This window comes from Dermacentor albipictus, chromosome 5 (assembly GCF_038994185.2).
Source record: "Dermacentor albipictus isolate Rhodes 1998 colony chromosome 5, USDA_Dalb.pri_finalv2, whole genome shotgun sequence".
Lineage (NCBI taxonomy): Eukaryota > Metazoa > Arthropoda > Arachnida > Ixodida > Ixodidae > Dermacentor > Dermacentor albipictus.
Window position 1 is genome coordinate 157,063,793 of NC_091825.1, and position 22,858 is coordinate 157,086,650.

Genomic DNA, 22,858 nt, shown 5'->3' on the forward strand with positions numbered 1-22,858 from the left:
AAGCATCCCTGTGGCTGGGTCCCAGTGAAGTCGCCCCAAAGAAAGAAAGAATGGCGAGGTTAGCGATAGTCTAAGTTGTCGAAATTAGTTTTCCAAGAGTTTTCTCTGTCTAGAAGATCGGCGCTACGAGAGAAAGTAATGTTCAATAGATTAAGGTGCATTGCAAAAAGAACATATAGGGGACACAGTGAGACCGGACCTGTGTAAGTAAATATTTTGAGGCGGTATACGACATCTCAGTTTTGTAAGGAAACCTCCAATTGCTTTGAAGGACACCAATAATTATTCCATGGGAAACAAGGATTGTGAAATTCAGAAGATGATGTTAGCATTGATATTGCAGAATTTTGCGATATCGAGAAATTTCGGCACCTAAGCCGCGGTGACATAAGCTGATGTCGGCAAAACAGATATGATAGGGCCATTGAGGAATGCTTCTGCGAGTGAGTCAGCCATTTCATTCAAGTGCAACCTACGATGTTTGGTACCCAAATCAAGTATACTTCCCGTAATTACGGAGGTACCATCGAACAAAATGTTCACGGAATTCCGCAGAAGTCACCATAACAGCTAATTGGTCATTTTGTCCTTTATTTCTTTTGCTCAAAGCCCCTCACTTCTTCATTTCCAAGAGCACCTTTTTAACTTCTTCCTCCTCAGCTTGGTTACAAGGGAAGTACAGGCAGCTGAAGAAAAGGTGTTCTGTATTAGTCTTTGTAGAACAACTTTAAGTCGCAGGAAATCCGTTCTGTGGAAGCCCGCTAGGTGAGCAAAATGCATGACAGGGAAAAATTGTGATCCACTCTATTGTAGCATGAAGCTACAAATGAAACCCATACGCGTTTTTCAGAAACCACCATTAAGTTACATACCAGATCTGCCAACAAAATCTGGCCAAGAAAAAGACAAATGAAGGCTTTCCTATAAACAGTGCCCACTCTAGGTTGATAGGATTTTGTTAATGCTAGTTGAGTTGGCTTTTCATTGTGAACAAGCAACTAATATTTAGGTTTATCGAGCTAACATTTATTACCTTAACTATTCAATAAGGTGTCAACGCAAAGGCTGTGGAATACATCGTGAAATGTCTAAAAACAGCTTATATAGCAACATAGGTCTTGCTCTGTCCTTTTTTCCGACAAAAACAATAAGTAAAAAAAAAGACAAGAAAAGGCTCACGAAATGAAAGAACAACACGCGACAACTCGTGCGGCACCAGATATAAAAGCTGTCTCAGATGTAAACGTCGTCATCTAGTACATTGTGTGTATTACGAGCGTACAAACCTGGTCCACGGTCTTGCAGTGGTTCGGAAAGCGAACCGTTGGAATATTGCGCTTCCTTGTGTTTGATGAGGACCGACGATGCGAGCCAAGAACTGCTGAGCTGTCGAGCAAAAAGCACGTGTGATCGTTCCCTGTGCCCCTATTTGACGAAGTTCGCATAAAGATTGATGCTGTTTTCGGTGCGCAAAGGGGCTGTCACGGTCACAGCGTTCTTATTTTTTATTTATTTCACGGGATTCCTTCTTCATTAAAAATAACCTTCACGAGACCTAAGTTGCTTTAATTGCTGTAATCGGTAATTTCTCAACATCATCTACAACGTTTTCATAGACATCTCAATGATTAGGTGAACTTAAACAAATAGGTAAATAAACGTACTCGTGGAAAATTAACGAGAAGTATTCAGTGGCCACCATGAACAACACGCATCAAGGTATACAGTGAACACCGTTCGAGTGATTGGTAATTTTCTGGTCTCGGGCAATTTTTAATACATGGCGACATTAATTTTAGCAGAATACCGCGGAATAAGTGTGAAGTGACATACTGGTCATTTTGCATGTTGGCCAGAGCTTCAGATCATTTGGCGAGAAAGAAACTCTAAGATATTTTTGAAAACAATAAAAAGATAAAAACGTTCCCTGGCTTTACGGTTTGCTAATATTTTGAATAAGCTCGATTATTCGGCCTTATTCGGGGCTCCGTCACAAGTAGCCATAAAAGCAATGTAAAATGACAAGTGACATTTTGTCGGCCGAACGGTGCTTTAATAAAATTTCACACTCGATCTGCACAAGTCACGTCGTGAACATCGTTGCCGCGAACGGAATTTCGGACGTTCCCATTTCCGCCTAACTTTAATTACGACCATAATTTGGCCGTTAAGTTTGACTTAGTACAAAACTTTACATCCTTTGCTTGCCTTCTGTGGCGGCAAAAGCGTGATTGAGAACATCAAACGCACGACGTTCGCCCATTAATCGACGCAGGTGTACCAATAAAGCGCAAGATCGAATGCCAAAATGCATAATGATGCTATGAGCTACACCTTGCGCCAACTATACAAACGTATTCATCCAGCGCGGCATTCCTTCCGACTTCCCCATGAGATAAGCGCCAGTTCCAAAAATCTTCAGCTAGTCCGCGTATACGTAAACGCATAACACTTATATAAAACATTCGCAGTGCATTATGGTATAAAACGATTTTTATTTTCTTGCAGCCTAGTTAAAGATTCTCTAGGCTTTGATGGTAGGGCTAGGCGCCATCATTAGAAATTAAAGTTTGGCGCATATCGGTGCACCTGGATGGCTTCGCATAATATGGCACGCAGCACTTCCATCCCTGCCACCCCCATCTGGTGCGATATCATTGCACTATGTAAGAATTTAAAGTGAAGTTGGTTCGCGATTTAAAAAAAAATCTGTGGTGCTTTAGCGGCAAATGGGAGAGAAATGCGTTATCATTACGTAAAGTGTTGTTCAGGAGCTCATTGAACACATGTCCAGCCTCTTCGAGGAGAGAAGTGTAAGTAACGGTGGTCCGGAGCAGAACAATCATTTGCACTATATATATATTCACGCACAAACACTCTCTTCCAAGCTCTTCCCTTCCCCCTCTACATCTACCACGGGACCTCCGGCTTTCCGAACTTCTTCATACACATACACTTTTTTCCCACATTGGCACTACTAGTGCTCACGCAGGAAAACTTGCAAATTTCCCAGCCAGTCGGGCACAGTGCTTCGCAAATCTGCAAAGATACTCGTTCCATTCCCGGTGCTTCTATAGCTCGCCTCGCTGACCCTCAGCTCTACTGGCGCCCCTCGTTCAAGGAGCCCCCGTGCCGCTGCTGCCACTGCCTTGCCACTGCTGCTTGCCCCGCCATAATGACACTTCAGCTTCAGCTGACGCGCCTCTTCCGAAGCACACAAAGGTAGAGAAATCATCCGCGTCATGTTGCTGTGTTCGTTGTTTGGCACGAAAATTGTTTAGCTTGTTTTTCCGTCCCAGCCAGCATACAGTACAGACCGAAATACACATAATGTCATTCTTGTCTCGTCTTAAAAATACGACTTGTAAGAACGCTGGCGATAGTCGTGGTCGATATTTGCACTATTATCGGAGTAATGAATAACTGTACTTTGGTTTCCACTCTGCTGTGCTCACCCTGGTTATGTTAAGTATTCCCCGTAGAATGAACATTGAATGCTTTCTGTGCTTTTTTTTTCGAGCGTTTGATGTGCTGTTCTGGCGTCGCTCCTTTGTCGAAAGTGGAAGGTCAGCAGTCGAAACCTCTGCGAAACGAGGGGTAGAATGTCCGAAAAGAAAAACGATAAGAATGAGCGCCGCCGTAGCACAAACAGAAGCCGGAGGAAGGGTGACATCAAAGTGCAGACGGAATGGAAGTGTGTCCGAAACGACGGGACGGAGACGAAGAATTCCGGGCACGTTCCTGCGCAATACGAGGGCTTCGCTGACTGGAAAGGCACAGGCATGACGTCCCAAAATGTCGCAGACATCGTACTTCACTTTTTTTTCTGCGGCATTTTAAGAACACCGTGCGTCTTCTGGGATGTAGGCTAACACTGAAGCACGGTGTTTGAAGTGAGAAACGTTATGACCCTTCTTTTCTTTCACACCAGCAAGATGATGCACAATACCACTTCCAATTCTCCATGCTTCATTAGGAAAAAACACATCATTCATACCTCAATCAAGAACGGGTCCAGTAGATTCTGCTTTATGATTACAAAGAAAGCACGCGCAAACGAAACTTCACTTGTCCATGATTCGCTGCAAGGATAAACATAATAAAAAATGCGATGCTTTAACACTTTCAAGCCACCGTAATGGTCAATCATCTCGAGAGCTGAGTAACGAACGTTGTATGAATGTTGTATTCAAATATGTTGTTCATCAGGTGAGGATGTTGTATTCGTTCGTAAAATTTTATTGGTCAGGAGTTTCAAAAGGTTACAAAGCAGCCAGCAGCCCGCAGGCCCTGGCGGCCTCCCCAGCGCGCTGGACGACCGATGTTGTTGGTCTGAGTCCGAGCCGAGGCTCTCAATTCGTGGCATTTAAAATGCCTCGCGACGGGTGCGGCTGGGCAGGCCCATATCCTATGATTAATGTCCGCTCGTCTGTCGTGGCTCCAGGGGCACGCTTCAGAGTATTCCCGAGGTTAAATCCTGGAATATAGCTTTAAGATGGCGAAAGTTTCCGTTTGCAATTTCTGCCAAGTGACTTCTTGGCCCCTACGAGAAGATTTGTTGCCTGCGGAGTGTTGTGACTTCTGGGTGGAGGACGAGAGACGGACTCGTTCCGCAGACGAAGAAACTAAAACTTTATACAATATTTACAGATAGTGGATGATAGCGGACATGTAGCTGCAAGACCGCATCAGACCGAATGGGCGGCTGGAAGCGACTCTGTCGTCACAATGGGCCGGTTCTCCCTTTAGTCCCTTTGGCGACTCCTCGTCGGCAGAAACCAGTTTGGCAGGTGCCGACGTCACTCGCGTCAAATTCTTGATTCATCACGGAGATGTCTGGGTGCTTCTTGAAGTCCCCCTCGTCGAATTCTTGATTCGTCGTGGAGAACTGGGAGCTCCCGTCGCCTCGATGATAGGCACGTGGTATCGCACAACAGCGCCCCCGCCGCCAGATAATACATCCAGAAGTTGAGCTGTTCGACGCGGCCCGATGTATGCGATGTGCTGATTGACTGATGTCTTTTATGGGGTTAAGGAAATGGCTTTGCCACCCCTTCATCCACAGGTATTTCCTTTGCTTGGATGTGAGAAAGCTCACGGACTGATCGAAAATCAACGCCAACCACTTTGGGGTAAGTTAGCACCTTCCCAATGCTCCCCACAACGCCAGACCAAACTCCATGAAAACAAACGCTCTAACCCCCTCTGTGCTCTATAGGAAGGAAGGAAAAAGTGGAGAACGAAAGGCAGGGAGGTTAATCAGTTTAGCTCAACCGGTTTGCTACCCTACACATGGGGGCAGGATGGGGGGATGAAAGATGGGGAGGAGAGAGAGAGAGTGCACATAGCACAGCACACACATCGCCAGTTACAGTCCGTCACTATTGCGTGGAACGTGGCATCGCAGTCACAGCCGCTTGTCGAAGCCCGTCTCTTTCAAGAACCGAAGTAGTCCCTGCGTCACCTTCAGCTTCGATGTCTTCTGTTGGTCAACAGCACCATTACGGTTATTTTACTATACACGAAGCACGCACCCGATAAGGAGCCCGGGATACAGACTTCCGCAAATAGTGCTCTCAAAGAAGACACATGCAAAGAAAATAAACAAATAAAAATAGATTGCAAAGCTATTCCTAACAGTCATTCGGGCAGACAAGACAAAGCTGAGGCAATCGAAGAAAGTTTTATTTTGCCCTGTCTCGCTCCGAGTGAAATTCTGTCACCTTGCCACTGGATTTACCAACTTGCTGACATGCGTCGCATGACCGAACAAATGTTTCAACCTCTTTTCAGCATTTTAGCCAATAGAAATCTTGCGCTAGCCTAGCCTTTGTCTTCTTGATACCGGAGTGACCCGCCCAAGCATTCCCATGCGCTAACTCTGAAAGCTGTGGTCGGTACTTTTCTGGCACGAGTAGTTGGTTGTAAGTCCGACCCTTGAAATCCTGATATTTCCGGTACTTGACACCTGACCTAGTATAGAACGAGATGTTATTTCGGGCCCCTCCTTTATTTACATTAGTCTGCAGCAGAGTTAGCGAAGGGTCACTTTTCTGTGCTGCGATAAGCTCCTCGTGTTCAACTCTACTAAGCTGCTCCCAGCAAAAGGATGCGAGAGTAAACCGCGAAACTTCCACTTCAGCCGTAGGCGCCCCGTTTTCCCGAGTCTCGAAAGGCTCCTCACCCACTGTCACTGATCCGGTAATTGATCCTTCACAAATCTGAATCCTGTGTTTTTCATCATCCGTGTCTCTCGGCCTAGGCTGCCGCTGTGAGGACGTTACATTGTCAGTTTCCTCGTTTGAAGATGAGCGTTCAGGCTTCTTTGAGAGGGCGCGTGACCACGATAGCGTTAACGACATGCAAGCGAGACTGGTAGAGAACGAACAGCCCTCCTTTTCAAAAAGCTACTGCAATTTGTTTGAAAAACGACGTGAAAACTTTTCTGGTGAACTTGGACTCACGGTTGCCTCCGTTGGAAACCTTCCAAAAGCGCACTCGAGGGTTAACCTGGCAACTGGCAAGCACGCGCTCTGCACTTCTGCGACTTGCCTGATCCAGGCGCGTTCTCCTGTAAGTCACCGGGAGAAACCCAGGACGGATGAGTAACATCCATGGTGGCGGCGCAGTCGCGAAGTGCCCGGCACATTTTCCCGTTTATCACGACATCCTGCATATATGACTCGAGCAGCCTCCGATTTTCGTCTGAATGGCTAGTGCTGGCGAACGTGATTTGCTCCTTGGAATTTGAGGAAACATGGCCTTCCTTGTTGCAACAGAAACAGATAATTGGTCGCCGGGCCTCGAACGCGCGCTCTACATCTGCCTTAGCTTTAGCGGCCCCAGCCGACTGGGCTGTCTCTGCTAGCCCTTCCCTCGCCACTTCAGCCTTAGTCGATACTCTCGTGCTGAACTCGTCGCTCGTGGATCATTTCTTATTCGGCAAAACTTGGCTGCGAGGGGAAAGTCGCTTAACAGAATAGTCCTTTTTTTCTAGCCTGTCTTCTGAATCTGTTTTTTTTTTAAGTTTCGGCGCGTATAATATTCCTCTGGGAGCTGTGCTGCCCTCTCTAGGTCTACCTCTGGGAACCTGTCCTGTAGCCAAAGTCTAATTACTTCTGGAAGAACTCGATGAAACTGCTCCAATACTATGCATTCAAGCACCTTGTCGTGGTTGCCATACACTTCTGCATGCACTTTTGGGCCACTCCTTTAAGTTAGACTTTAACTCGTGCACGAACTCGGTGTGCGACTCGCTGCCCCTTTTGCTTGTCTAAAGCAATGTCGAAATGCCTCGGAAGGGAGGCGGTATTTGCGAAGAAGCGCGGATTTTACCTTTCCATAGTTCACGTAGTCTTCTTTAGACAAGCGTGCGAGAACTTGCACGGCCTCTCCTGGGACAACTGAAATAAGTTTTTTGAGACAAAAGGCTTTCGTTCAGGGCTATATTTTCACACGTGCGTTCGAAATTCACGAGAAAAAGTGCGATATCACCGCCTATCCTGTCCGGTAGCATCAGGTCCTGTATTTTCATTTGAGACGTATCCTCTCCACCGGAAAAGGGACTTGAACGCGCCGAGCTGATTCGAAGTTGCTCTATTTCCACTTCTCTCATTTTAAGAACATGATAGGCGCTTTTCGCGCCTTTCTTTTTTGCTCCTCTGCCTCCTCGCGCCTTTTTTCTCTCCTTTGCCTCCTCGCGCCTTTTGCTCTCCTCTGCCTCCTCGCGCCTTTTTTTTATCGCGTCTCCACTCAAGAATTTCTCCCCAAACCTCTATGACTTCCTCCTCAGTTACCTCTTGTGCTCTTATTACGTCCAGAATTACTTTCTTTCGCTTTGCCGCAGCAAACGAAATGTCCATTTCCTGACAAACATGAAGAAGGTCCTGTATCCTGAGCTTCTCCATTGCGATCTGTCGGCTCGCCTCCAGTTTTGCCTCTAAATTAGCTTTGCTTCTGAAGCCGGAAATCTATGCAGGGCCTGAAGTGAACTAAGACAAAACCACTAGAATGCTTTCAGAGTACTTGAGCAATAGTCCTTAGCATTTACGTCTGCGACAAAGGTCTGGCGATGCGAAAGGCAAATGTCGGGCACTCACGCCTCCAAAGTACCTGACGCCGGTGGTCCTCGTGGCTGCCGTTCTGCGCTGTTGCTGGCGTTATCTGTCTTCGAATTCCGCCGCTGCCACCACTGTTGTGACTTCGGGGTGGAGGACGAGAGACGGACTCTTTCCGCAGACGAAGGATAAACCAAAACTTTATACAATATTTACAGATAGCGGATGATAGCGTACATGTTGCTGCAAGAGCACATCAGACCGAATGGGCGGCTGGAAGCGATTCTGTCTTCACAATGGGCCGGCTCTCCCTTTAGTCCCTTTGGCGACCCCTCGTCGGCAGGAACCAGTTTTGCAGGTTACGACATCACTCGCGTCGAATTCTTCATTCGTTGCGGAGATGGCTGGGTGCTTTTTGAATTCCCCCTCGTCGAATTCTTGATTCGTCTCGGAGAAGTGGGAGCTCCTGTCGCTTCGCTGACATGCATGTGGTGCTCGTAGTATGGCAGCTCCCATCACCTCGGTGATAGTGACGTGGTGCACGCAGTATGATAGCTCTTGTCGCCTCGATGATAGGCACGTGGTACGGCACAACAGGGATATAGCTTCGTGCTCAGTTGATATTGGTTGGGGACCTCCTGGAAGGAGACCGTGCGATCCCTCACCGATGAGGTGAGAAAAGATTGGCAAAAGCACATGTACATTATATCCGTACTTTATGTTTTTGCGCCTGCAAACATATGAAAACACGATGTAGCTTACATTAAAGGTGTAGGATGGCATTTCTACATTTTCTTGTGCGCAGACAACCTTCCTGTCGGCTTTCCAAGCATCCTGCACAGCCACCATATTGTTTGGACAGGAAAGTGGCCTGCATCGTTTTTGACTTCGATGCTGTCTTCGCGAAGCTGTTTAATTTGGCGTCTTCGTGAGGATTGGAACGAGGCTTAAGATGGACGCTGTCCGCTTAGCCGACTACTTTGCCGTCTACTGCGAGTATTCGCACAGAGCCCATGTGAATTGACGTTGACGAGAACTGCGCCCGCCGCCGCAGCCCTCTGCGCATGCGCGACGCGATTTCATAGCAGCGCGAAACGTCGGTGCAGTTACCACCAGTTGTAGCAGAGTGTGTTCATCTTTTGGCTTGTTTACGATCGCCGAACGCGATGTAGATAGCTTCGGCGCTTCGGCCGACGTGTGGCGGTGCGCTGACAATGCTATAGAGTATTTCGGGCGCTTTATGGTGCGGTCGCGCGAACCCTATCTGGAAAGCGATCAGCAATGGAGACAGAGTGCGTGGATGGGTTGATAACTTCCTGTGCGCTGTGTTCTCGCCTGTGAGTTCGCGTAGAAGCGAGAGGCAGCACGAAGGTGAGCTCGCTTGCTGCAGCTGCCGCGCTTCCTCACTCCAGCATTTAAACAGCGAATGTGTGCGGTCATCGAGTGAGATGTGTTCATATTTCTTCCTGCGTGCGTGGCACCATGCTCGTTAATTTAGCTAAGTGAATGTTTGCATGTTCATACGCCCGATAAAACTACTATCCTTACTTCCTATAGCTGTCATCTAATTTGCTTTAGCAATCGATTTTTCGCTTTTCGGGTAAAACTGCGACATTCTTTTTTCAATTAAAGCGTAATGACAGAGCGACCATCTTAGGCCTTGGAAACTTCTATGAAAATTCCTGTACACAATTTCTTGTTTTCAAGAGATTTTAGAATTATTTTTTCTGAGTCAGTAAAACAGTCTAAGTCGACCTGTCCTTCATAACGCCATATTGGGATTCAGAAAGCCAAATTTAGTAAAAAGATTAATTCGTCTCCTAAATATATATTACAAGCCCTTTTAAAATATTGGTAATATAGAACTAGGTCGGTAGTTCGTGAACTCATTCTTGTCTCCTTTTTTGTGCAACACAGTGACAACGGACGTTTGCATTTGTTTTGGGAAACGGACTGTCGATAAAAAAAAATGGTAAGTGTGAGAGAGCACAGCAGATATAATATAGATTGCATATTTGACCGGAGAAATCTGAATGGCGGATATGTCACGCACGCTGCTGTGCTATAGCGAGAGAAAAATTAAATATATTTCTTCATCATCGGTCGTTTCTAGAAAGATGCTGTTCATTTGCTTAGTCACTGCATGAGTTACGGTGGCCGTGAGCGAAAGTTGGAGGACCTTTCCATACTACAACAACAACCAATTTCATTACACGCAGAAACGGGAAGGAAAAGTGATATAGTAAATGAAAGGCATTGTCGGAACACCGTCAGAAATTATATGTTAGCACGATGTTCTATTTTACTTGCCTCGCCATATGGCTTCTAATGCAGGTACGTAAGACCATAATGAGAACTACCAAATAATATTATATATATATATATATATATATATATATATATATATATATATATATATATATATATATATATATATATATATATATATGTTGCGATTACGTACCCTCTTGTCATTGTGCTATTATTCGTTAGCGACTGCACTGCGCGAGCATTATGCGTTCTATCATGCTATGATAATCAGGCGAGAGGGAGATGAACTTCCTACCTCTCCAATGATCACCCGTGTTTTATTCACGACATTCAACTTCTACGCTGCCTAAATTCTCATCACAACCTTGTGATTGACAGAATGTGTAGTCTTATATACATCATATACCTACCACCAACGGTTACCTGTTCACGTATCAAGTTCTTTTTACCCAGAGAGCAAGGCACTGAGGTGATTAACCTGAAGAAGTTGTGCACCACACCATGAACAGCACCCTTCAAGGCCACTATCTATAACATCATCGTGATCAAACCGGCCGATCCCTTATGTGAGGTCCCAAATAGGAGCATTTGAGAGAGTGACAAACAAACAAACAAACAAACAAACAAACAAACAAACAAACAAACAAACAAACAAACAAACAAACAAACAAACAAACAAACAAACAATCTATATATACGTCTCTACCACAGTGACTACTACAGGTGCCAATCTCAGTAGTCCACTATTAACACAACAGCCCTACGACGGCACTTTCACTTGAACGTATTTCTTATTCCAATGACATGAGTAGGTGAGAAAAAAAAATTCTTCATTGGCTCCTTGACGAGCTCACACCCTCTGTAGGTAAACGCTGTACGTAAAGGCAGTTGATACAGGATACAGATGGGATGTAATAACACCTCGATCACGTTGCACCATTAGGGTAAACAATAAACCGCGGAATGGAGTTTAACGTGCAAATCGCGTGATTAAACACCACAATCCTTATGTCATACTTAATGTTTCACAGGTATGTCATTTTCTTTTTTTTTGCAATCACCACTAGCGCCGTTGTTATTCATTATAGGACAAGAACCTTTTCCAGCGATCGCGAATTAGCTCTGTTTTGCGTCAGCTGACTCCAACCTGTGTCGGCTAGTTTCCTAATCTCATCACATTAACTAATCCTTTGCCCTCTTCGATCGCATTCTCTGCTCAAGTTCATCTGCTCTACGCATTATATAACTTGTGCTACTCTATTTCTTATGCTTACATCAAGTAAAATATCAGCTACATTTGTCTACCCTCTAGTCCGTACCGCTGTAGTTGCTGTCTACTATTGCTTTGCATGTCACTTTGCGTTACATTACGCGTTACGCGATGTTGTTTTATTATATAACCCCTTTGTTATATTTGATTGTCGTATTTAACACCACACACTCGTAATACAATCTCGTTCTCTTCGAGCGGCGCTCGCTCCTTATCCCCGCCGTAGTTTTCGGACCACAAACACCCAGGATTGTCCTGCTTAATGCTTTGTCATTAAATACAAAAATACGCAAGGTAAAAGTAAGCGCAAGTCCGTCAAGTATGCCCAAGTTACACACAAAAAAAGGCAGCCGGCTTGAGCAATATTCTTCACGTATTTCCATAAAGAATCAATTTAACAAATAATAAAACAATGACCGATAAGTTACTGCGCACAATCTAAGCGCAAAAATAAATATACTTTAATGCGAACTATAAAGCGTTTTCCGATGTGCGAGCGAAACCCATGTATTATAGGAAAGGATCAGTTGAGCGGTAGACGAAATATCACAAAAAGAAAATTCCCATTATGATGCGCCACACATTGGTAAAAGAACACACATTTCATTAAAATTGTTCAAAAGAAGAGCGATCACGCGCGGAGCACTAGGTGACGGATGCCATAAATTGCTTCCTTTGAGTAGAAGTTGTAGTTAGGATGGGAAAATAGCCCCGATCTGGCAAATTACATTCTTGTCTTGGGCTCATTTGTCGATATGCTTTTTGTTTCATTCTGTTCTAAGCGGCTGTGCAGAGAATTCAATAAAAATGCTGGAGAGGGCGAACATCTCAGTGTTCTATTATCTAATAATCTTGATCTATTGTATGCCTAACATAAGGGTAAATAATTAGGTGCTTGCTATTTTGACACTTGTCGATGAGCTTACAAAAGAACTTTTGCAATTTCTATTTTCTTGCATGCGCATGGGTGGGCAAAGACATTTGACTTCGGCTGAGCATTTATTCGGCATTGCTGTCTGGTCCTCGGACGACACAGTTTCCACAGTAGGCGTAAGGTCGGCCGGACGCATGCAAGAATGTCTCCTTTCATGCACTTCCATCTCAGGCATAACTACCGCTGCTTCTGCAACAGCTTCGACATGAAGCACTTGATGTCTCCACAGACTCCTTCACCGATTCAATTAAATAATATTAAGGCTAAATCGTTATTAAAATAGAATATTGTTACCGTCAACTTTAACTGAGAGGGCTTTTAGATTGACTTGACAAAACCGAATAACCCGATAAAGAGAATTACGTCACGAAAGAAGCAAGAAGAAGAGGAACATATTTGCTGTGTATAAATTTTGAAATTTGGTTCCCGGATTGTCAACCTGAGTCTAAGTTCTGTCGTATTGCAGCATAATTACCGACAATGCTAAAATGAGCCGAGAGGCAGCAAGGTTGAATTACTGGTGTAGTTGCGTGTGGTGCTTGCTTTTTTATGGGTTTATTTGTCGCCAACGCATCTACAAGGAAAGGAATGGGAGGAAAAAGGCCTAAGGTTCGATGACCGCCGTGTGAGACAGGTCTTACCGTCTCCCAACGCCAACGGGTTCGAATAGCGGTCGCGGGAACAAAGGGGTGCTGTCGTAACTGCCTGAGCATCTCACTGTGTTTCTTTCCTCGTGTTGAGAGGCCGAGGCGTTGTCCGAAATGCTATCCGCCGCGTCAACTGTTGCCCGAGTGGTAACATGAAAACCAGCCGATGCTTCGCCTCCAAAGACGGCAATGACGGAGCCCAAGCCCATTGGCCTCTGTCATGGTGGGCGAGAAAACTCGGTAAACTTACGGTCGTCGTCAATGGTTTTGTGAAGTCGGCCAGCATGGAGGGCTGGCGATAATTTTTACTGAAGGGCAGAGAATGATATGGGTGTTTTGGTGTATAGTACGCAACAATTTCATTTCTCACGAGCACTGTGGACTGGTACCTAAGAAAAGAAAAAGGAATTTTAGCTTTGAAATGTTCAGTTCAGGATTGAAAATCAGGTATATGCGAAAGCATTTACGCGTGTGTTTCAGTCTGGGCACTGCTTTTGAAATTAAGTATTTAACGCAACAAAATTATGGCAAATGTCCTGCTTCGGCAGTATGGACTGGGTGCACACAAAATCTACAGTCGTGAACAGAAGTCGTGGAGTATGCCGACCATGGGTTCCACGAAAGAAGGCGAAAGTCTCCATGGACGCGACTTTAATGCGTTAACTCAGAAGTTCAACATCAAATCGGCTGTCTAAACAACACATTGCACAAGAAAACTGGAATCTGTGCGTCTATCCCTCGAATTTATTAAGCTTTTTCGTGACAGTAGTGTTTCCTATACCTGATGGTGAACGTACTGGCTTCGACAAGGATATAGGGATTTTTTAATGGTACTGGAAATGCTGACTATTTTCATCGGCAGCCTTGCCACGACACTTGACTGTCATATTGAGACTAAGGAGGGACGTAATATTGAGAAAATAGAGACAAAAACTAGCCCTTTAGCTTTGACACGCTTGAATCGATGACGAACGTAGTACAAGCAATAAGACATTTGCTAGAATGTTTGGATAAACATGACTACAAGGAATTGAAGAAAGCGTTAAGAGAAAAAAGAAATAAAGGAAATGAGAATCTCATATAACGAAATCACGAAGCATTATTATTTAAGCAGAAGGGAGTACCCATTGCCACACGGTAAGCTTTGCAGAGCCCAAGCGGTCACATTACGTTTGCTACAGACTAGAACATACCCAAGTCCATATTTTATTAACAGGATCTATCCTGAGAGGGAAACTCAAATCAACTGTACTAAGTGCAATGGCATCATTACTCTTGACCACATGCTTTGGCAGTGCCCCGCGGTCTTCACAGACTGTGACAAGGAAGAAGAATGGTGGCGGCAAATGCTACATAGCGAATCACTCTCTGACCAATTACGGGCAGTCCAGAAGGTCCGCGATGTGGCTGAAGGGCTCGGCCTGACAGTCCCAACGTGGGAGCGGCCCGCGTCAACCTATGGTTGACCTTCAGGACCAAATAAAGTTCCTCATACCATACCAAATGAGAATTTCTCACAAATCTATTGCGAGCGTTGAGATAGCTGCACAATGAAGACAGAAATGGAGACAATAATGGAGAAAGCGCAGGATAATGCATACAAAAATGCAAAAAATGTAATTATTAAGTTTATTTTTTCCTTTAATAGGTTGCCTCAAAGGCTCCCGAAGGAGTATTTCGTGAGGGGAGGATACAAGGAATTATCGAGACAAGGAGTACAAAGAAATTATACAATCTTAGCAGGTAAAGATGAAAGAACAAGTCTTTAACAAATTTAGATAACGAAATAAATGAAACAAAAAGACGGTATAAAGCTTCGCTAGATATAACTTAGCTCCCCAGTAAGGTTATTTGTGATGCATTATGGAAATAATATGTATAAGCGTGCTCTGAAGAAAACAGAGAGAGAGAAGACAGGAAAGGCAGAAAGGTTAACCAGACGCACGTCCTGTTTGCTACCCTGCACTGGGGCAAGGAGGTATGGGGATGAAGAAAGAGAGAGGAGAGAGAGAGCACAGAGGCTCAAGAATGTCAACTATGTCATTTGGTAGGTTATTCCAATGCGGAATAGTACGTGACAATGCGGATAAACTGAAAGCATTGGCTTGGCCAATAATACGTTAGAAACTGAGGTGATTATGCCGAGGCCCAGATGTACGAGATGGAAGAGTGAGTGGCAGGGTGCACGGGGGCGTGCTATAAATTATTCTGTGAAACATACAAAGCAAAGGTATGGTTCTTCGGGATTCAAGAGATTGTAGGGATAAAGATGGCTTAGTGCTGGTCACGCTAGAGTTGCGGTGATAATCTCTGACGATGAAGCAAGTGGCGTAGTTTTGGGATAAATCTAGAGTCGCGATTAGGCAAGGTTGATGAGGTGACAAAATAGAGGCCGCAAACTTAATTTAAGGTCTTAGGAATGTCTCATAAGCGATTTGTCTGGTGAGGGCTGGAGCAACGCGAAGATTACGTTTAAGATAACCGAGTGTACGGGAAGCTTTAGCTTTTTACGACGTGCGCAGACCATAAAAGGTTAAATGTAAATAGAATGCCGATGCATTTGTATGAGTTGGTGCATGTAACGTGGTCCTTATTCAGTGAGTAATAGTAAGCGGAAGATGTCTTTTTGCAAGTGGATGTTATTAGTTTGCGTTTATCAGTGTTTAGGGTCATTTGCCAAGAAGAGCACCAGTTAGTAATAAGGTCAAGATCTAGTTGAAGAGCGACCTGATCTGAAGGCGAGCAAATATCTCGATAGATCACGCTGTCATCTGCGAACAAGCGGATGGATGGCGTTATTTCGCATCGCAGGCCGTTAATATACATAAGAAAAAAGTAACGGTCCGAGTGCGCTTCCTTGTGATACCCCACATGTTACATCGCTAATAGTGGAATAGTAGTTATCGATGACGGTGAATTGCTTATGGAATGACAAGAAATTTCTTATCATAGATATACTGTCAGGAAATAGATGTGTAACCATGAAAATTTAGCTGTGAGATGGCACTGAACAGCGCGATCGAAAGCCTTAGTGAAATAAATTAAAATGAAGTTTACCTATGGGCCATAAACATGTTTAGAAAAATATCTGTAGTAAATTCGATTAGTTCTGTTACACATGATAGTCTTTTCCTAAAACCATGTTGATATTTAAATAAGAAATTGTTGATTTCCAAATGATGTGCTACATTTGAAACGATTGCGTTCTAGTAGCTTACCAGGAACACGTTTTAGTGGTCACCGTCGTCGTCATAATCATCAACATAATCATCATTATCGTCATCGTCATTGTCGTCGTTGTCATCATCATCATCATCATCATCATCATCATCATCATCCTCAGCCTACTTTATGTCCACTGCAGGACTAAGGGCTCTCCATGCGATCTCCACTCATGCCTCTGTCCGGCGCCAACCGATTCCAACTAGCACCCGTAAATTTCCTAATTTCATCGCCCCACCTATTCTGCCATCCTCGACTGCACTTCCCTTCTCTTTGCACCCGTTCCGTAACCCTAATGGTCCACCGGTTATCTGACCTACGCATTACATGACCTGCCCAGATTCATTTTTTTTTCTCTAAATGTCAATCAGAATACCAGCTATACCCGTTCGCACTCGGATCCAAACCGCTCTTTTTCTGTTTTTTAACATTATGCCTAGAAATCTTCGTTCCATCGCTCTTTGCGCGGTCCTTAACTTGTTCTCAAGCTTCTTTGTCAGTCTCCAACTTTCTGCCCCATACGTAAGCACCGGAAAACGCACTGATTGTACACCTTCCTTTTCTATGATAATGGTAAGCTCCCAGTCAGGAGCTGACAATGTCTGCCGTACGCGGTTCAACCCATTTTCATTCTTCTGTAAGTTTCCTTCTCATGACCAGGGTTCCCTGTGAGTAATTGACCTAGGTAAACGTACTCCTACACATACACACATAGAGGATGACTGGCGATACTGAACTCTTGTTCCCTTGCCCGGCTATTCATCATTATCTTTGTCTTCAGCATATTATTCTGCAACCCCACTCTTACACTTGCTCTGTTAAGGCCATCAATAATTTGTCGCAACTCATCTGCAAATTGAAGGTTGCTGACATATTTACCGTTGATCCTCACTCCTAAGCCTTCCCAATTTAATAGCTTGAATACTTCTTCCAAGCACGCAGCAGTGAATAGCATTGGAGAGGCGGTGTCTCCTTGTCTGACCCCCTTTCTTTATAGGTATCTTCCTACTTTTCTTGTGGAGAATTAAAGTAGCTATGAAATCTCTGTAGCTATTTTCCAAGATATTTACGTAAGCGGCCTGTACTCCTTGGTTACGTAATGCCTCTATGACTGCTGGTATCTCGCCTGAATCAAATTCCTCTTCGTAATCTATCAAAGCAGCATAGAGAGGCTGATTGTACTCTGGATTTCTCGATTACCTGATTAATGAAATGCATGCGACTTATTGTGGAATGTCCCTTCCTGAATCCAGCCTGTTGCTTTGGTTGACTAAAGTTCAGTGTTGCCCTTATTCTATTGCAAATTATCTTGGTGAATATTTTATATAATACTGGCAGTAAGCTAATAGGCCCATATTTTATCAATTCTTTTATGTCGCCCTTTTTGTGGATTAGTATAATGTTTGCATTCTTCCAGTTCTCTGGGACCCTTGAAGTCGATAGACACTTCGAATAAAGAGCTGCTAGCCTTTCAAGCATTATATGGCCTCCATATTTGATTAAATGGACTGGTAGTCCATCTTCTCCTGCCGCTTTCCCCCGTTTCATTTCTTGCAAGGCCTTTCTAACCTCAACGCTAGTTATAGGAGTCTCTGTAACTTGTTCATTACTGCTTTGAATGGAGGTATCGTGGCTGCTCTGGGTAATGTACAGGTCACTATAGGATTCCTCCGTTGCTTTTACTGTATCTTCGAGATTGCCGATGGCATTACCCTGCTTATCTTTCAGTGCATACGTCTCGGCTTGTCATATGCCAAGTTTTGTTCTCACTGATTTCAGGCTGCGGCCATTTTTTACGGCTCCTTCAATGTTTCTCACGCTATAATTTCGAATATCCTTTATTTTTTATTAAAGTTTTGCATCCATCCATCCATCCTTGTGGATCAGTTTTTGCAGTTCCGCGAATTCTATCTTGTCTCTTGATCTGGGCGATAATTGTTAACAGCGCTTTTATCACCGGACTTAAGAACGGGTATAGGTTTACCGACCATCCAGTCATACGGTACTTCATCTGTTGACAGGGACTGCGAAAATAAGTGAGAATAGACTTTGCTAGAGGGTACTACTGTATATTTTAAGATATTTTAGTTTATACCATTCATGGCGGAAGAAGTTTACATCTTGAGGTATTTAATCAACTCAGTAACACCAGTGGTTGTTATATATTTGATAGATGTCATGTATGAATAGTCGAGTTTGATGGGTGTTGGTATTTGCCAATGGTCTTTCTTTCTAAATACGGTCATGAATAATTTCAAAAAACAAATGCAGAAAGCTCTCGTGTGATGGGCAAGCCAGGACTATCAAGTGGTGGCTAAATGTCGGAATGTTCGGCAGGAGAGATCGTTTTCAGAAATTTTTCCGGTTATTTCGTAGCGGAGATTGTAGATCGCAAGAGAAATACTTACGCTTAGCTTGACGCTGAGCATTGCAGTAGACTTTATCTCAAGTTTTATGTTTGCTTCCAGATACAGGAGTGTCCTCGGCGTCTTACGTGCCATACCGACGATCCGATTACGAGGCACGCCATAATCGGGGATTATGAGACGAGTAATGTGTTAATTTACAAATAAAGGAAACGCAATAAAGCAGAAAAACAAGAAACAAAGAAAAACGTAAGTGTTAATTATTAGACACAACCCCGCTATCACTTGAGACAGATATGAACGCTTTTAACGATGTTCTTGCATGCATCAAGCTTGAAAAAGGAAACGACGCCACGTGCCCGGTCCTGAACTGTGTACGGAGCGACATTTTGCGAACAATCAAATGACATTCACTATGATCTCATTTGCTCAACCCAGCTGTGACTTACACCGCATGCGAAGTTACGAAGAAGCCGAGCGCGGTACAGGACACCGACCCCCTGGAAGGCTGACCGCGAGTGGCTGTCGATTGACGTAGCCGGGCAACAGTGTCGTCGGCCTTCGCCTTCGGCTGGCTTGACCCGTATCGTCTGTACCCAAGGCTGCTCGGGTGTCAGGAGCGCCTTCGCAACTGGCCGCCGAGGACCCAAATGGAAGTAGGCTCCGCGGCTGTGCGCAGCGCGTGGACAGGAAATGACCGGTGACGTCGAGGGTCATTACGGGGAAGACAAGTGGAATGAACTTGTGGCCCTTGCCTTGGTCGTCGTTAGTTGCTTCTGACCTCACCAGCGCGCGTAATCGGGTTGCTGACATGGGGACTGGAGGCTAATTATTTCGCGACCTAAGTAGTGCATCGCAGTAGGAGGACATTGTTAAGCACAGCTGGGCCTGCAGCAGGCAGACGCGCATCGACGCTGCTTTGTCTTTGAATGCATTGCATCCGTGTCGAATCGTCCGCTGTCTTAGGCACAAAAACTCGAAGAAGGGTACTTGACACTGTCGACTTCGTGCAGCGTCAGTACATTTGAGGGAAAGAGACCATTCACACTTGATTTCCGAGGGCTTCAACTGGCCTTCTTAAGCTCCTTCAGCGAAAGTACTGCAGGCCTTTGGTGCTGCCAGACTTGTACATAAACACTCCATATAACCAATTATTTGCAATGCATTACATATTTTGCTAGTTTTCTAGTTGACTGATTATCTTTTTTTACTCGATAACGCTCACTGTAATTGAAGCACATTTTCAGTAACCAATAACATTGAATCATTTAATTTACTGACCAGACAAGCAGCAACAGGCGACGAACTTTTGCATACTTGAATGTGACGGGAACTACAGTAGAGCGCCCATGGTCGTGCCACACAGCAGCCTCGCTGGTTGCACGTATTCAGACAGGCGAGCCCGGCGCTCAGCATTGTTTTCTACAAAAAGATTCCTGTAGTTTGTACACCAAGTGAAGCTTGTATGCATTCTGAAGGCAATGGCTGTTGTGAAGCTAAAAGTGAAGCCTGTTGTGAAGCTAATGCTAAAGCACGTGCGGCTTTACTTACGAGGCACCGCACATAAAGTCTGTCTATTTCTCCACACACAAAAAATATGCATTCTCAATTGAATGGCTTTTGTGAAGACAACGTTGAAAGGCGTTGCATGGTGCGCATAAGGCACCAAACAAAAGATATGTTTGTTTTACTCTAGCGATATCTTTTGTGTATTATCAGAAGAGTAGCTTTTGTGAAGCCGTTGTTGTAACGCATAACCAACTGATTTCGTTATGATTCCCTGATGACTCATACAGAGAGAATTAGGACCTCATCAGGAATTAAAAAATCATTTTCATTATACCTTCAGCAGATACAACGATACCCGGACGTTGAAAGGCGTTGCATGGTGCGCATAAGGCACCAAACAAAAGATATGTTTGTTTTCCTCTAGCGATATCTTTTGTGTATTATCAGAAGAGTAGCTTTTGTGAAGCCGTTGTTGTAACGCATAACCAACTGATTTCGTTATGATTCCCTGATGACTCATACAGAGAGAATTAGGACCTCATCAGGAATTAAAAAATCATTTTCATTATACCTTCAGCAGATACAACGATACCCGGACGTTGAAAGGCGTTGCATGGTGCGCATAAGGCACCAAACAAAAGATATGTTTGTTTTCCTCTAGCGATATCTTTTGTGTATTATCAGAAGAGTAGCTTTTGTGAAGCCGTTGTTGTAACGCATAATCAACTGATTTCGTTATGAATCCCTGATGACTCATACAGAGAGAATTAGGACCTCATCAGGAATTAAAAAAATCATTTTAGTTATACCTTCAGCAGATACAACGATACCCGGACGTTGAAAGGCGTTGCATGGTGCGCATAAAGCAGCAAACAAAAGATATGTTTGTTTTCCTCTAGCGATATCTTTTGTGAAGCCGTTGTCGTAACGCATAACCAACTGATTTCGTTATGGATCCCTGATGACTCATACGGAGAGAATTAGGACCTCATCAGGAATTCAAGAACCATTTTCATTATACCTTCAGCAGTTACGACGACACCCGGACGCGTTGTCACTCGCGCCTCCTGGAAGACGTCTCTCGAGTTCAGTGGGTTCGCTATATCATGGAACGCCGTGCACTCATGCACCAAGTTACGTGCGGCGATAGGAGTTTTTTATACCCTGTCACAAGTGTGCTTAAACAATGCCCTCCCCTCCCCAACCTCACCAGGCGTCTTTAAGAAAGTGGGATGAGGAGACTATGGAGAAAGAGAGAGATATGAGCTGTATCCCCTTCAGTCACGAGTTACGATCGACTGACGGTAAATGTGTGAAATTTACAAAATTTTCTGCAAACGTGCTGGGGACTCCACAGAATGCAAGTCAAGGTGGGAGAATGACTCTGCACATTTTATATAGTGACCAATCATAATTACGTAGTAGTGAAATATTCATTTAGTGTAGTCAGTCATGCTAGCTTTCTTCATTGGAATTATTGAATCACCCACTCCAATTACATGCACCGGCTAATTATGGGGTCCAGGCATTGCAACAAAGGCAAAAGACTATCTCTCGCAGTTAGTATCGAAACGCCTCACTTCAAACTTCTCGTCGAACACGGCCGTGCCTTCCCCAAAGCAGTGGCAGAAGTGAAATGGGTATACTTTAGGAAAGCGTAAGGTTCAATTTACTCAAAACTTAATGTTCGTTAGAGATTCCATGCAACCACTGCACAGAAATGGCGAAAATAAGTCGCGTTCACAAACGTTTACACCATTTAGTAAAGCAATGAAGGGGGCTAGTTGGTGGACGTTCATGATTATATGCATGATTGTTGCCAGGGCGAACGAGTGCAAGTGAACGATGTATGCCTGGCCCAAAGTATGATCACATGTCGTCACCTTGTCATATCTTTCTATATCTCCCCTCCCCCCGGGCCATATCTCCTTGTATATAAGCACGTTCTTTAACAGTATTAAACAGTTGGTAGTTTGCGCTACGTACGTCCACACCCTGTCCTTCACTTAAATCGTCAGTGTAACACTAAGCGCAATATAAACGTGAACGTTTACGCCATGACTGAAGGGGTTAATGATATGCTGGAGAGAGTAAAAGAAGGGAGGATGCAGGAACGCTAACGGCAAAAGCACATGGTTGGCTACAATGCGCTGGGGGAAGGGAAAGTAGAAATAAAAAGAAGGGTGAACAGAGAGGGAAAGGCACACCGTGAATTCACGCAAGCGCATGGACGGCGCCAAGTTCCCAGTCGCACTCGAGAAGCACAAAAGCGGCTTCACTACCTTGCGGGCCGTGGCGTCGGTGTTCGAGTAGCGCCTGCGCGCGGAGAGCAGCCGACCATCCAGCCGCCTCAATGCATTGGAGCCAAGAAAAGAAATCCGTGAAGGTGGATGACAAGCGAAGCTGTACAGCACACGACAAAGAGCTTACACAGAATTTTGAACGGAGGTACGAACACATTTATTGTGTTCATCGGTGGTCATTGTGACGAAAGGCACGCACACACATTAACTTTTATACATACGCATTCGTTCGTGTTGTACATTCGTTATATACATTCGTGTTTTCATTTCGCGATGTAT

The 22,858-nt window shown here is 44.5% G+C and overlaps 1 protein-coding gene and 1 long non-coding RNA gene across 4 annotated transcripts in view; one reads left to right on the plus strand and one right to left on the minus strand.

Annotated features, from left to right (window-relative positions):
• Nucleotides 1-22,858, plus strand: part of LOC139060212 (uncharacterized) — a 228,066-nt gene that overhangs the window by 85,082 nt on the left and 120,126 nt on the right. The gene's annotated exons all lie outside the window — the stretch shown is intronic.
• Nucleotides 1-22,858, minus strand: part of LOC135902372 (uncharacterized) — a 92,585-nt gene that overhangs the window by 59,027 nt on the left and 10,700 nt on the right. For 2 of the 3 annotated variants that reach the window (XM_065432387.2, XM_070539759.1), the window contains exon 2: nt 1,287-1,386. The exons of the other annotated variant lie outside the window; for it this stretch is intronic. In XM_065432387.2, the coding sequence (XP_065288459.1) occupies nt 1,287-1,386 (100 nt within the window). The remainder of the gene's footprint in view (nt 1-1,286; nt 1,387-22,858) is intronic. 3 annotated transcript variants of the gene reach the window in all.